The sequence below is a fragment of the Pseudorca crassidens genome, chromosome 12 (assembly GCF_039906515.1).
Source record: "Pseudorca crassidens isolate mPseCra1 chromosome 12, mPseCra1.hap1, whole genome shotgun sequence".
Classification (NCBI taxonomy): domain Eukaryota; kingdom Metazoa; phylum Chordata; class Mammalia; order Artiodactyla; family Delphinidae; genus Pseudorca; species Pseudorca crassidens.
This window is the reverse complement of record NC_090307.1, coordinates 54,205,447-54,218,924: the sequence shown is the minus strand read 5'-3', so window position 1 is coordinate 54,218,924 and position 13,478 is coordinate 54,205,447. Positions and strand designations below refer to the sequence as shown.

Sequence of the window (13,478 nt, the reverse complement as noted above, 5' to 3'; positions counted from 1 at the left end):
AAATGACTTTATACTTACAGCACAGCAAGCAGCATGAGCTTCACGTTCTCATCAGTTCCCCTTGCCCTCCGAGTCCCACAGGGGCAATGCAAAGTGGTCCAGGTGGGCGCTGAGCATGCAGTGAGTTTGCATCATAGCTGAGGAGCCCAAAGTTTAGGGTACCTGAATCTTTTATAATGAGCTCAAGCAAATCTGCCCAATTTTTGCCCTGGAGAGAGCCACTATCTTTATTATACAACAGCAAACAAACCTGCTTTCCTCTCTATGGAAACACAATGTCTTCCACGGCTGTTCACTATACAAATCTCCTTGGCAAAGACAGTGTAGAACAAACAAAGGCTGTCAGAGCTTCTGCTCCCAAGATGTGAGAAACGTAAGAGACCCATGGAGAATTTCCAAAAGACATTAGCCAACTTTTCATTTCAACTGTAGCACTCCTATTTTAGAGCCCAAACCAGGTTTTATCTTTTAAAAATTCACTTTAGTCATGAAATTTAACAAACATTTGTATGCAGCCAGGGACTAATTTACAGCATGGCTTCCATTCATCTCAGTCATGAGAAAATACCATAGCAGTCATTATTAAAGGTATCCATCCATAAATTACTTTTATTTCTCATTAAATGAGCACAGAGTCATTAGCATATTAATAACAGATATGTTTATTATTACATATCCATCAGTGCGGCTTTTAATACCACTTGAAACATGCATATCATCCTAGAGACGAATCAGTTTTCCAGTGCTTCTTATTTGATAGACATTACTGCAAAGCCATTATAAATTACTGAGGAGGTATTTGGTTAAAAAAATAAACAATAAATCATACTGCCCATATGAATCAACCCTTGCTATTGAACAAGAGTTTAACAGTATTTATCTGGTTCCTATGTTAACTGGAAAACATCACAGATGTATTGCCATAATTTTCTTTTATATTGGTGCAACCTTCTACATATTTTGCAGAGTTTTATGAAGTCATTCATTATTTTAGCAGGTAGTTTGATGCAAAGATTGTACTCAATTTATGGAAGTCCACCAAACCTCTAAATATTTTAAATTAAGCCAATTATCAATGAAAAACCCCCAACACACATAATTTTCTGAAAATATGTTTTTTGAAATTTTTATATTTAGTCATGGCAGTAAAATAATTATCTCAAATTAAGGCACTAAAAGGGCAATGCAACTCCCATCAAAAGTGTTCTAAGAATAATTTACATTTCAAACAGTGCATACATTTCTTATATGTTTGTTAACTTAATGTCTTTATCACTTAAAACCACAAAGAAACATATTATATAATTACAGAAATGATGTACCCCACAAAATGCTTTTAAACTTGGTTCTTTTGTACAGTTAGTTCCTAATGTCTCTAGTAGTAAAATAACTCAATATGGCTTGGCAAAAATGCATAGATTAAATGTAATTTTTTTGCCTTCTCCCATTCCCCAATCTACAAACTTGCTGAAACACATACAGTATTTTGTAAAGCATAATGTAAGATATTTATTTTCCATCAAGTCCACCACAGGCAATCAACAGTAAGGCTTTTAAATTCTACAGTGAGGGCACTGAAGTCAAGTGATGTCACTGCTTTCTTAAAATAGTTTTGTATAGTCTTGCAAGAGCATAAAAACTGAAGTTATTAAAAAAAAATTTCAGTTGTCTCATTTTGAGATATTTTCTTTACTCCTTCCATGAGCTGATCTTGATAGTGACGGCCATTCCACTTGAAAGTGAAAGTCTCTTCCTCTCACTCGTATGAGGAAAACTGTGTTCTATCATGATTGACAGGCGTTTTCTTAGAAATTCAAAAAGGCAGCACCTTTTTAAAAAAATATATCTAGCTAAGCTTTCCCTCAATTGTATTTGCATTACATAGTAATAATTAATCTAATCTACCTGTAGGCAAACCCGCAATAAAAAACAAAAACAAAACAAAACAAAAAAACAATCCTCAGTGTGCTTTTGTGCCAAAGCAAGGACAGAATAACAGCAATCTTAACCCTGAAGCCTGTGATATTGTGTCAAAGGAACAGCCTTCTGCTCTGCATGGTAAAAGATGCCTGGTTTATCAGGTAGCATCCCACACAATTCCACAAGGCACTAGGTCACATGGTTAACTGTTGAGGGAAAAAAATAAAAAATTTAAGAAATGTACACAGTTTAAAAATTCAGAAAACAAAAATTGGAAGGAAAGGTACATATACATTATATATAATAGTTAACTAATACACAAAATTTGGAAAACAGGAAAAAGGAAAAACACACTATTATCTCCTTTTTGCTTCTACTTTGTTTCAAACACTTTTTTCCCCCCACAAAGCTATAAAAAATTTTAAGTATTTTAGATTCAGCTTTTATCCTATATAGGAGAGGGACAATACAAGATTCTACAGAAAGAAGTCCAGAGTGAGGTGATAATGCACTGGAATAGTATGGTAGCTGAGGAATACAGAAGGAGGAATGGCTATGAGTCATTTCAAAGAATTAGACTTGGTTATTGATAATACGGAATGAAGAAATGGGATAAATTAAATATGGCTTTAAGCCTGCTTGGAAGACTTGGGTGACATCAGCAGAGAGGCAAATCAGTGTTAGGTCTCAGCTTCTAGATTCAAATGTCCCTCTTAATATAAGGATTACACTCTAGGGAAAGTTGGTATTTGGTATAGGAGAAAAAACATAGGCTTCAGAAATGGATAAAAGTGGGGTCCAACCTGACTATGCTACTAGTTGGCTGTGTGATCTTGTGCAAGTTGCTTAATTTCTCTGAGCTCCATTTTTTCATGTGTTAAATGAGAACTTAATGAGTTATCATAACCGCTCCTCAGGAAAGGGTTTATGTCCTGTAACTGCTTGTTTTACCATATAAATATTTTTGAAAAAATTCCATCAAAACAAGATAAACTACACTCTCCCAAAAAGAAGAAAAGAAGGATACTTAACTGGGAAGTTTATTTGTTAACACTGATAATACCAAATAATTTTGATTAAAAAAAAATCTGCCAACATAGTTAAAAATAAAACGAGCAAAGTTTTACATGAAACTATTTACATTAAAAAGGGGTGAACAACAGTCATTTAAAACATTAAGGGCTAAATATGTACCATAACCAATGACAATAAAACCTGACACTGAACTAAATAAATATGACATTTATAAACATTATTAGCTTCTAACAAGAATCAGTTAAACTAATTTGTAAAGTCATTTCAAGTCATATATAAATACCCAGATACAAACGATGCCCTTTATGGGGAAAAGAACAATCGGACTCTGGATTTTAATAGATATTATCCAATCACATACTCACAGTTAAAAAGGTTAACATTTCAATCCTTACCTAGTTTTTCCAGATGTATTTTTGACCACTTTCCGGAAAGACTGATTTGCAGTGGATCTTGTAGAAAGTGTTCGAGGCGACGCACGAACAAAACCAGATGGTGGATTCTTAGGAATCTTCTTTACTAAATGAGTTACCCATTTTTTTTGTTCATCCTGAGAACATGCTAGTAGCAGCATATCTCTTGCTGATGTTACATCATAACTTACTATTTTAAGAAAAAAGAGCACAATTAAGGTCACATAATACCTAAAAGAGCCTTATCAAATATTCTTACAATTTAAAAAGATTTACTATGCTTAATTAAGCTTGGACAATATCTTGTCTTCTTAACTCAATTAAGTCGGAAAATTTAAAGAGAAAATATTAGTCATAAATTAGTAAGAAAAATAAAGTAAAATCAGAAATATGCATGTGGCTCCACCAGTGCCAAAATATTACGTCTTATTATCTTTTTTCAACTTGGTATAGGAAATGCCACATCTGAAGAAGTTATTTCATTGGGATTTAAGTCTCTAATTTGTTACATGTTATAAAAATAATTTTCATGCCTTACCTTTACATGGAGAAATTAAGTCCTCTTTCTTATCTAAGTGATCTCTGTGGCACTTAACGTGGCACCTTCGACATTCCAGGGCAGGGGGTGGCTTAAAAACATGCCAGAGAGGTTTGGCACAGGCCTCACAGTTGGCGGGAAAGTGGTAGAGGGTAGGAATGAACTCATGACCTTTGTGGTTTTGAAAATTAGTTTTCTCAGCTTGTTGTACTGGTTCCATCTCTACGTCTTTTCTACATTCACCTTCATTTGCGTATAGTATCTACATTTAGGAATGGTAAACAGAAGATTAAAAAAAGGTCTTAATCTATACATACAAGTTTCAAATGTATAAAAGTATTGGTGTATTTACATTTACTTCACAAATACACTTAGTACTTAGGTAAAGGATCTTCTAAAATTGTATTTTCAGATTTTTACCTGGAATATTTTAGGAATTTCTTCAGTTTCAGCTCTGTACACATCTCCTTGGGTTACAGGACGAACATGAAACAATTTACTAAAATGAAAAGAAATATGATGTAGGCCATTATAAAAACTCATTTATAGCAAAAGACAGATATTTCGTTGAAGAGAACACAGAGGTGGCAAATAAGCATAGGAAAAGATTAGTCATTAGAGAAATGCAAATTAAAATCACAGTAAGTATCACTATACTCGTATCAGAATTTTTAAAATAAAAATAGTAATAACACCAAATGCTGGTGATGATGCAGAGAAACTAGATCACTCATACAACTGTGGGAGAAATGTAAAACTGCAGAGTCACTCTGGAAAAGAGTATGGCAATTTCTTACAAATCTATATATATGAAAACCTGTACATGAATGTTCACAGCAGCTTTATTTTTAATAGGCCAAAATTGGAAAAAACTTAAATGATGGTTAAACAAACTGTGATATAGTCATATGATGGAACACTACTCAACCACAAAAAGAAAAAAACTACCTCTTGGATGGACTTCAAGGGAATTACACTGAGTGAAAGAAGCATATCGAACGTTACATACTATTTGATTCCATTTATATAACATCCTTGAAGTGACAAAATTATACAGATGGAGAACAGATTAGTGGTTGCCAAAGATTAGAGAGGAGTACAGAAAGGGTGCTTCCTATGGCTATAAAAGGGCAATGAAGAATCCCTGTGATGAAACTATTCTATATTTTAACTTGGTGGTGGTCATACAAATCTATACATGTGGTAAAGGCATGCAGGCTGGAAAGGCAGAAGTAAAACTATTATTATTTGAAGATGACATTACTGTATACGTAGAAAAGCCCTGCGGAATCCACACACATACACAAAATCTCTAAAACTAATAAGTGAATAGCAAGATGAATATTCAAGGTTGATATACATAAATAAAGAGTGTTGAAATAACCAGATATCCACATGAACGAAACAAAACAAACCCCGCCCCCCGGAAAAAAAATTAACCTCAACCACTACTACTTTTTTTTTTTTCTTCTTTTTTGGCCGCACTGCGAGGCACGCGAGATCTTAGTTCCCCAACAAGGGATCAAACCCGTGCACCCTGCAGTGGAAGCGCAGAGTCTTAACCACTGAACCGCCAGAAGACCCTCTACCACTACTTCTTACCAAACATAAAAAGAAACGAGATCAATCAGAACTTAAAAATAAAACCTAGAAGAAAACATAGAATACCTTCACAATCTTTGGGCAGGCAAAAATGTCTTGGACAGACTACACAAAAGGCAATAACCCTTTTCAAACCAGTGATACATTGGTTTCCATTAAAAGACACCATAAAGAAAATGAACTGGCAAACCACAGACTGGGAAATATTTGCACTACATATTCCTGACATAAAATTTGAAGCCAGAATATATACAGAACTTCTGTAAACCAGCCTTAAAAAGATAAGCAGCCCAATTAAAAAATGAGCAAAAGACTTGGAGACACTTAAGAGATACAAATGGCCAATAAATACATGGAAAGATTCTTGCCATCATTAGCCATAAGGAAAATATAAACTACAACAAAATAGCATTTCACATCCATTAGAACAGCTAAAAGTCAGACTGACAACACCAGATGTTGGTGAAGACGTGAAGCAACTGAAACTCAAATATTGCTGTTGAGTATAAACAGTATAACCTTTTTTGAGAACTGTCTGGTAGATTTATTTACACAAATTTACTATATGACCCAGGATTCCACTCCTAGGTATTTTACCCATGAGAAATGAAAACTTAAGTCCACAAAAAAGAATTTTCAAAGCAGTCTTACTTAAAATAGCTCTCTTAGAAGCAACCCAAATGCCCATTAACAAAAGAATGGATAAACAAACTGAGGTATATTCATTCAATGGAATATTACTCAGCAATAAACAGAACAATCAATACACACAGCAAAACACTATGCCGAGTGAGGGAAGCCAGGCACAAAAGAGTACATACTATAAATTGGATTAGTATGAAGTTCTAGAATAGGCAAAACTAAATCTCAGTGATAGAATTCAGATCATCTTTTTTTTTCCCCTTGAGGAGGCACAAGCAAGCTTTTTAGGGTGATAGAAATGTTCTTTATCTCGTACTGGGTTTGATTATGCGGGTGCTTACAACCATCAAAAGTCACTGGACTGAACACTTAAGATGTATGTATTCTATTGTATGAAAATTACATCTCAATAAAAAGGTAAAACAACAATAACAACAAACTCTCATCAACATAAAAAGTATTTAAGTTAGTTGAAAGATGTCTTTCTTATTAATGTTTATGCATTATTCCAGTTAAGCTGATTATTTAAATTTTCACAACTAATGTCTTTTTAAAATTGAGAAATAAAATATCAGTACTCTCTGGTACTTGCTCAATTTTTTTTAACATTTTAACTATAATCAGCTCCACAATGTTTAATTACAAAGGAATGGCAAAACTTCATTTTAAGTTTATATTTCTCTGTCGTACCCACCACACTTCACTCTGAATTTGTATGTTATTGCATATATTTTACCTTTCCTGCTACTAGCCTGTAAGCTCCTCAAATATGAAACTGTCTTACTCATTTTATACAACCTACAACACCTATGATAATACAGGCAGCAGTGCCTAAGAAATGGTTTTAGAATGAATACAAGGAAAAAAACCTAAGCTTATTACAGACCTCTTTGACCTATTATTAAAAAAAGAAAAGATATATTTTATTTCCTTCTTAACAATGACCACATAATCATATACTTTGAGATGTTCTGTGAACATAAAACCAATAAACACTTGAAATTAAAAAAAATTGTCTTTAGAATACATCGATCAGGTATGCAAAATTTCCCCTCTCATATTTTGATAAAGTAAGATTTAATATAGTTATTATTTAAATTTGTTAAGAAAAAAGTCAATAACGTTTAAATAACAAAATATAAACTAAATGGTAAGTCTAAAAATAATTGATTATCGTAGGTTAACACTCAACAGTCTTAAAATTCAATAAAAGGCAACTTACTCAATGTCCAATACCATAGATGGATTGGATTGTTCCTTATCTTGTTCATCATTGTAAAACAAAATTTTTTTGCTGCTTACCACAACATACTGAAATGAGAAAAAAGGGGGGAAGAGATAAGAGCAGTATTAACTTGGTTTAAAGTGATAAGCACAATACTTGCCATTTATATCTAGATCATATTGTAGTAATATGATCTACAATGCCAATAATAGGACAGTTAATACAAGTTGTATGCTTTAAAAGTAAAATATATAACAAAATATCAATTAGAAAAACTGAGGCATATTGTACCTGTTTCTTCCAGCCGTATCTTTTGATATTTCCTCTATTTGGTATTGAAAGCCAACCTTCAATTCTTGATTCTAGAAGAAAAAAAAAAAATAGTGTTCAGCCTTAAATTGTCACAAAAGGAAAAGCTATTACAAGTTGTCTGACAGCATGCAGCAACAGGCATTCGAACACAGCTAAATGAATAAGTGCTATAATTTGCTCTTTCATGCTTCAATCACACAAATCAACTTTAATGGCCATACAAATACTGCAGAAAAAAATTCCAAGCCACTTTCCGCATAAAATTAACATTCAGTACTCAATTATAAAAGTATGAAGTAACAACAGTACCCTTAATAGCCAGGCAAGACTGGAATGGATTGCAGCTTAAATGGGATATGATACAGAAGACTTTAAATATCATTTAACATTCATATAAAAGTATTTAGCAAAAAAAAAAAAAAAAAATGCAGCAAGTGGAGCAAATCAGAGCCATGATTTACACAAGAAAGAGCAAGCAAAAGTACACAAGTGTCCTATTACTCACAGAAGGTAAGAATAGAAGATAAATAAATAAGGAATGCAGGCAGAATCAACTAGATATAAAGAATAAGAGACAAGTATTTTATTTGTTTTCTCAGTACAATGTTCTGATAAACTTTTTGGTAAAACACCCCAAACAATTTCATTAAAAGTGTCCAAATTTGGTTGGGAAGGGGTCCTTAATTCTAGTGGTAAATCCAATTACAATTCTTAGCAAACTAAAAGAGGTATAAATAAAGCCTTTCAAGTTTGTAGCATCAGAATTTAATAAACAGTAAAAGAACACAGAATTCAGTTGGTAAAACTGCTAATGTTTTATCAGTTTGTGCATACCAGAAATTCTTTGACTAATTTGATCAATGCATTTTATAATTATTATTACTATTTAAATATAATTAATGTTTATTAAAAATATATGGGGGAAAAAGATGATTCCAGTTAGAAATGATTATTTTATATCAGGTTAGAGATAAGAACATTTAACCGTTTTTTTAGATCTATTATATTTGAAACACAAAAGAAGGGACAAGTGACCAACTGTAAGGTACAATGCTATAATGTGACATTATACCATGGCTCAAATCATGACCCCTAAGGGGAATATATATTACCCTCCTCCATATAACTTAAAAGTTGTGAAACAATTCGGTCTTACAGTAATGATAACAATAGGTAACATCTACTGTACATTTATTATTTCCCAAGTGCTTTACAAGGAATACCTCATAAATAATCTGTAATAGTCCCATGAACATAGGATATTACATTCTTAGGAATATAGGATAAGATAGGTTCTACTATCATCCTCCATTTACAAATGAAGAGACTAAGGCTTAGCAAGGTGAACTAACTTACCCAAAGGTAATCACAGCAACTGTCAAAACTTTAGGGTTCACCCAGGCAGTCTAATTTCTGAGTTTAAATTCCTAGAGCACAATGATATTCTTTCCTTAAACAAGCTTTGCAGTTAACTAAATCAGGAGTAATGTTATTGTTCCAACTTCTTCCCTGTACCTAATGCCCTATGCTTTTGTTATTCCCCTTCATCTAAATTGTTGTTTTTGTTAAAGTCGAAGAAATAATAAGAAACTTCAGTTCAAAATGATCCCCTTCTTCTCCCAAGTTTTTTTCTTAGTTGCCATTATTTAGTTCATCAATAATTAATTTGTTCCATCGGGCATTTCCTTGGTAAGTTTTGTGAGAGCAGGGGACCATATACTAACACTTTATTTTATTTTATTATTTATTTATTTATTATTTTATTTATTTATTTTTTTTGGCAGTACGCGGGCCTCTCACTGTCGTGGTCTCTCCCGTTGCGGAGCACAGGCTCCGGACGCGCAGGCTCAGCGGCCATGGCTCACGGGCCCAGCCACTCTGCGGCACGTGGGATCCTCCCGGACCGGGGCACGAACCCGTGTCCCCTGAATCGGCAGGCGGACTCTCAACCACTGCGCCACCAGGGAAGCCCCACTTTTTAAAAATATATACTCCAAGCCATCTGACACACAGAGTAGGTACCTGATATACCTTTTTTGCTTATTTTGCAATTCTTTTTTTCTGACTTAGCCAATTAAATTCACCCTCTATTTAAATAATGGTTGTAATTTAAAAACCAAAGGGCTGCTTTATATTAAGTAACATACAGAAGGCTGTTGATCATTCACAAATATTCTGTTGTAGAAAAGGAAAAAAGTTACTGCTAGGAAAACTTCCCTTCAGTGTGCCAAACTCCATTTAATACCAGTAATTCCTCACCAAAAATAAAAGATGTAAAAGCCACTGAAATCTTGACATTTATACAAAATTGTGTATGCCAAAATATTCCTCCCTCCAAGTTATTTCTCTATGAGAATAAATGCCAAAAATATTTATGCTTTCTGGCTCTAGGTTTGAAATATATTTTCAATGAATTGTTGTATGTTGAAGACTGTATGACTGAATGTATGTCATTTCAGTGTTCCTATAGAAATTTTATACATCAAAGGCATTTTATGAATTAAATAAGCCCAATTTTATATTTGCTCTAATTTAAATAAAATGAAGAAATTAGGAACTCAAAAAAGATGCTGAAGATATGTGAAGGTTTTTGCCAATTTAAAACAATAATGTTATAGGAGAGAATCTTAGTCTTTCCTTCTGGTGAATTCCCTTCAGAGAAGCAGGTAAACTAAGCTCAGTGATAAATTAAAAAAACTGCTTACTTCTGTCTTACATGCAAGTTAATATACCAGTTTTTTTTTTAAGTATATAAAGACCTCCTTCAAAACTATGACCACTTGTGACCTAAGTGGCAATCTGGAAGTATAATGCTCTAAATTCTATCTTTTACAATACAAGCACAGAAATCAGCTTCTCCAGATAAATAAATGAAATGCTGAGGACTTCTAAGTCTATATTATTATCAATAACATACTACTGAAGTACAGAAACAACTTGGTCCCAGGTTTTACATATTTGTAGAGCAATTTTAACTTACAAAAAAAATTTAGATGTGCACTACTGCAATATCAGCAATTAACTCCTTTACCCAAATAAGAAAGAGGTTAACTATATGTAAATCAGTATCAAATACAGCCAATTTAAACATCAAAGCTAACCACTGAAGACTACCAAAGTTTACTTGATAAACTACATACTGCTTAAGAAATAAAGGTAGAGAATCACTCCAAAATTCTAAAATTATATTCAGAAGTGATATAAAAAAGAAAAAAAAATCAATGCTCAAGAATTCAGATGTACTGATTATCTCCAATCATTGATTAGATTTGGGCAAAGTCAGAAACTCTTATATACTCAAATACTTGGAAACATACCAAGAAATCCAGCATACACAGGTTTAAGTTACAAAGTCTGAGATCAAGCTGGATGGAAAGAGAATGATGCAGATAATCCATAAGAGATAATGAATATTAATGGATGCTGATACCAGTGTTCTTAATGCTTCATCTATTTTTACATTCTTTTCAGATTCTTAGGTCAATATTTCCAAAAGTAAAGGAAAAAAAACAAGGAAGGAGAGCCAGATATCACCTTAGTCTTTCTGTCATCTAGGCAATAGGAAAACCTTAACCCTACAGGGTAACCTTTATATTTACAGTGCTAAGGCCACAACCTGCCACAGAACCAAAAGGAGGATGAAGACACAAGAGAATGAAAGTGATATTAAGAACTTCAAAGGGTTATAAGTCAGAGAAGGATAACCATTTTCTCTAAGGTTTTTAGAATTGGGAAACTTAGAGAGATTTAATCTAGTTAATGACAAGATGCCAGCTGAGAAAATGACAGAGGCTGAACTCTAAACAAACAAGATAATTAAATGAGATTCTTTATATTGAATGATGAAATCTAAGAGAAATAAAGTATATTATCAGTTTATCCACCTAACTACTTAAAAAACCATCTCACTGAACTAAAAATATGATCAATATTTCAAAAGGCCTTCATTTTAACTATTTAACTATTCTAAGACCTCCTTTTGTAAATCTGTAGTTCAAATTCATTTATCAGTTTTCCAAACTAAGTAAAATTAATCATCACTTTCAAAAAAATCTTTCAGACACTTGAATGATATGTAACTCTCTCAAATTAAGGATGAATGCCGCATCAAGTTTCCGTAGTGTAGTGTTATCATGTTCGCTTCACAAGAATGAATACCAAAATTCTTTACAATTCTTCCTAGATATTACCACAAAACCTTAACTTTATTTGCCAGAGATCTAGTAAATGGCAGACTTAGTACATATTTTCAATTTACTAGTAAAATATCTGACACAGAGGAAAATAACATTGGTAATGATTATCCATTAATTTCTACCTCCAATATGAAAGTCATAGTCTCCAATATGAAAAGGTTCAGCACTACAGAGACCTCTGTAAAGTTCAAACTGAGAACACAGTTAATAGAGAAAGAGATACCCTAATTGGTCTCCCTTTATAGCAATGGAGAATGGCCACCAGAGCCTTTTTGTTTTCCCACTTTGTTTGAACTTTGAAATCCTTAAAAGCAAAATCTCTGAAAATACTAAGCTATTCTAAATATTATATACTCAGAATGGAGCCAGTAGAAGAATTTAAAAATCTCTTTGCTGACTGACTCCTGAGTGGATTTATTAGGTCAGGATTCTGAAATCTAAATGGATATCTCACCTAAGTCTACCAATCAAACCACCTGATGATGCTTTGAGTTTAGCCTTCCTGAATAAGCCAGGATGAAAGATAAAACTCATTACCTTCTCCCAACCTCATCTTTCAATTCAAATCCTCTAGATAGCATTCACCAATAATGAATCAGTCTCTGAAATGTTTAACTTAATACAAGGAAAACCAAGGCATACATAGTAAGACATTATAAACAAAGTTAAGGGGAAATGGGTGGGATAAAGACAAAAACCTTGTCAGGATATTTAACCTACACCAGAGAAAGAATTCCTTTAACTAAATAACTAGAAATATCTTGGGGTTAATGAAGAGGGAACCTAAACTACAATTTCAGTTCAACAAGTGAAGGAATGTAGACAAACTGCCCTAAAATTCATACTCTTTCTTAACTGATGATTAAGTCATAACTTTAGAAAGATGTTCAAACAACGGCTGAAGCTAGAGATTCTTATTAAATCCAAAGTGATCCTCTGATAAGGATGTGCACCTACAAGATTCTCAAGAGGCAGGAGGTTTCAGAGAGCCAAAAATGGGAATACAGAAGGAATTTCTTGACCACTGGAGTAAGAAATATTTATTCCCTGTCCTTCCCTTTCCAGATATCTCATTTTGGGCTAGCAAAGCCACCGAAGAATGAGGGATTACACAGAATACAAATAAGAACTGAATTCACTTCCTACTTTGAGTCCCACTTTCTTGACCAAGAATGATAACGTAAAATTTTCTAAGTAGTCTATCAAGTTTCTTATATCAAATTCTCAAAAAACAAGTAATATCTGTTAAAACAGATCCCTATTATATCAAATGTGCTGTCATATCTTTTTATGCATTATTCAGGAAATACATTAAATAAAATCTATTTTCAAGTTTAGGACCATGTTACAAAACTTTCAAGACCTTGAACTAAGAATATGTAGTAGGTCAAATGTGTTGTGTGTGTGTGTGTATGCCTTTAAAATCTGTAATGCATGTTTTAATATATATAACCTATTCATTTCTAAATTGAACCTGTAATATGTGTATTGTTCATCTCTGTTAAAAAGACATAAATGTACTATAACCTATACTACAATGAACCCAAGAATGAGGCTGTGTTTATTTTTCAATTGATTCTCCACTAGAAAAAAAA

General features: G+C 33.1%; 1 protein-coding gene across 3 annotated transcripts in view; it reads right to left on the bottom strand.

The window, feature by feature from the left end:
• Positions 1–638: 638 nt before the first annotated feature.
• The window catches only part of ROCK1 (Rho associated coiled-coil containing protein kinase 1), a 147,470-nt gene continuing 134,630 nt past the window's right edge, over positions 639–13,478 (bottom strand). For all 3 annotated transcript variants that reach the window (XM_067699556.1, XM_067699555.1, XM_067699557.1), the window contains 6 exons: positions 7,667–7,737; positions 7,373–7,461; positions 4,327–4,405; positions 3,907–4,168; positions 3,351–3,558; positions 639–2,126 (listed from right to left, as the gene is read on the bottom strand). In XM_067699556.1, the coding sequence (XP_067555657.1) occupies positions 2,123–2,126; positions 3,351–3,558; positions 3,907–4,168; positions 4,327–4,405; positions 7,373–7,461; positions 7,667–7,737 (713 nt within the window). In that variant the 3' untranslated portion in view covers positions 639–2,122. The remainder of the gene's footprint in view (positions 2,127–3,350; positions 3,559–3,906; positions 4,169–4,326; positions 4,406–7,372; positions 7,462–7,666; positions 7,738–13,478) is intronic.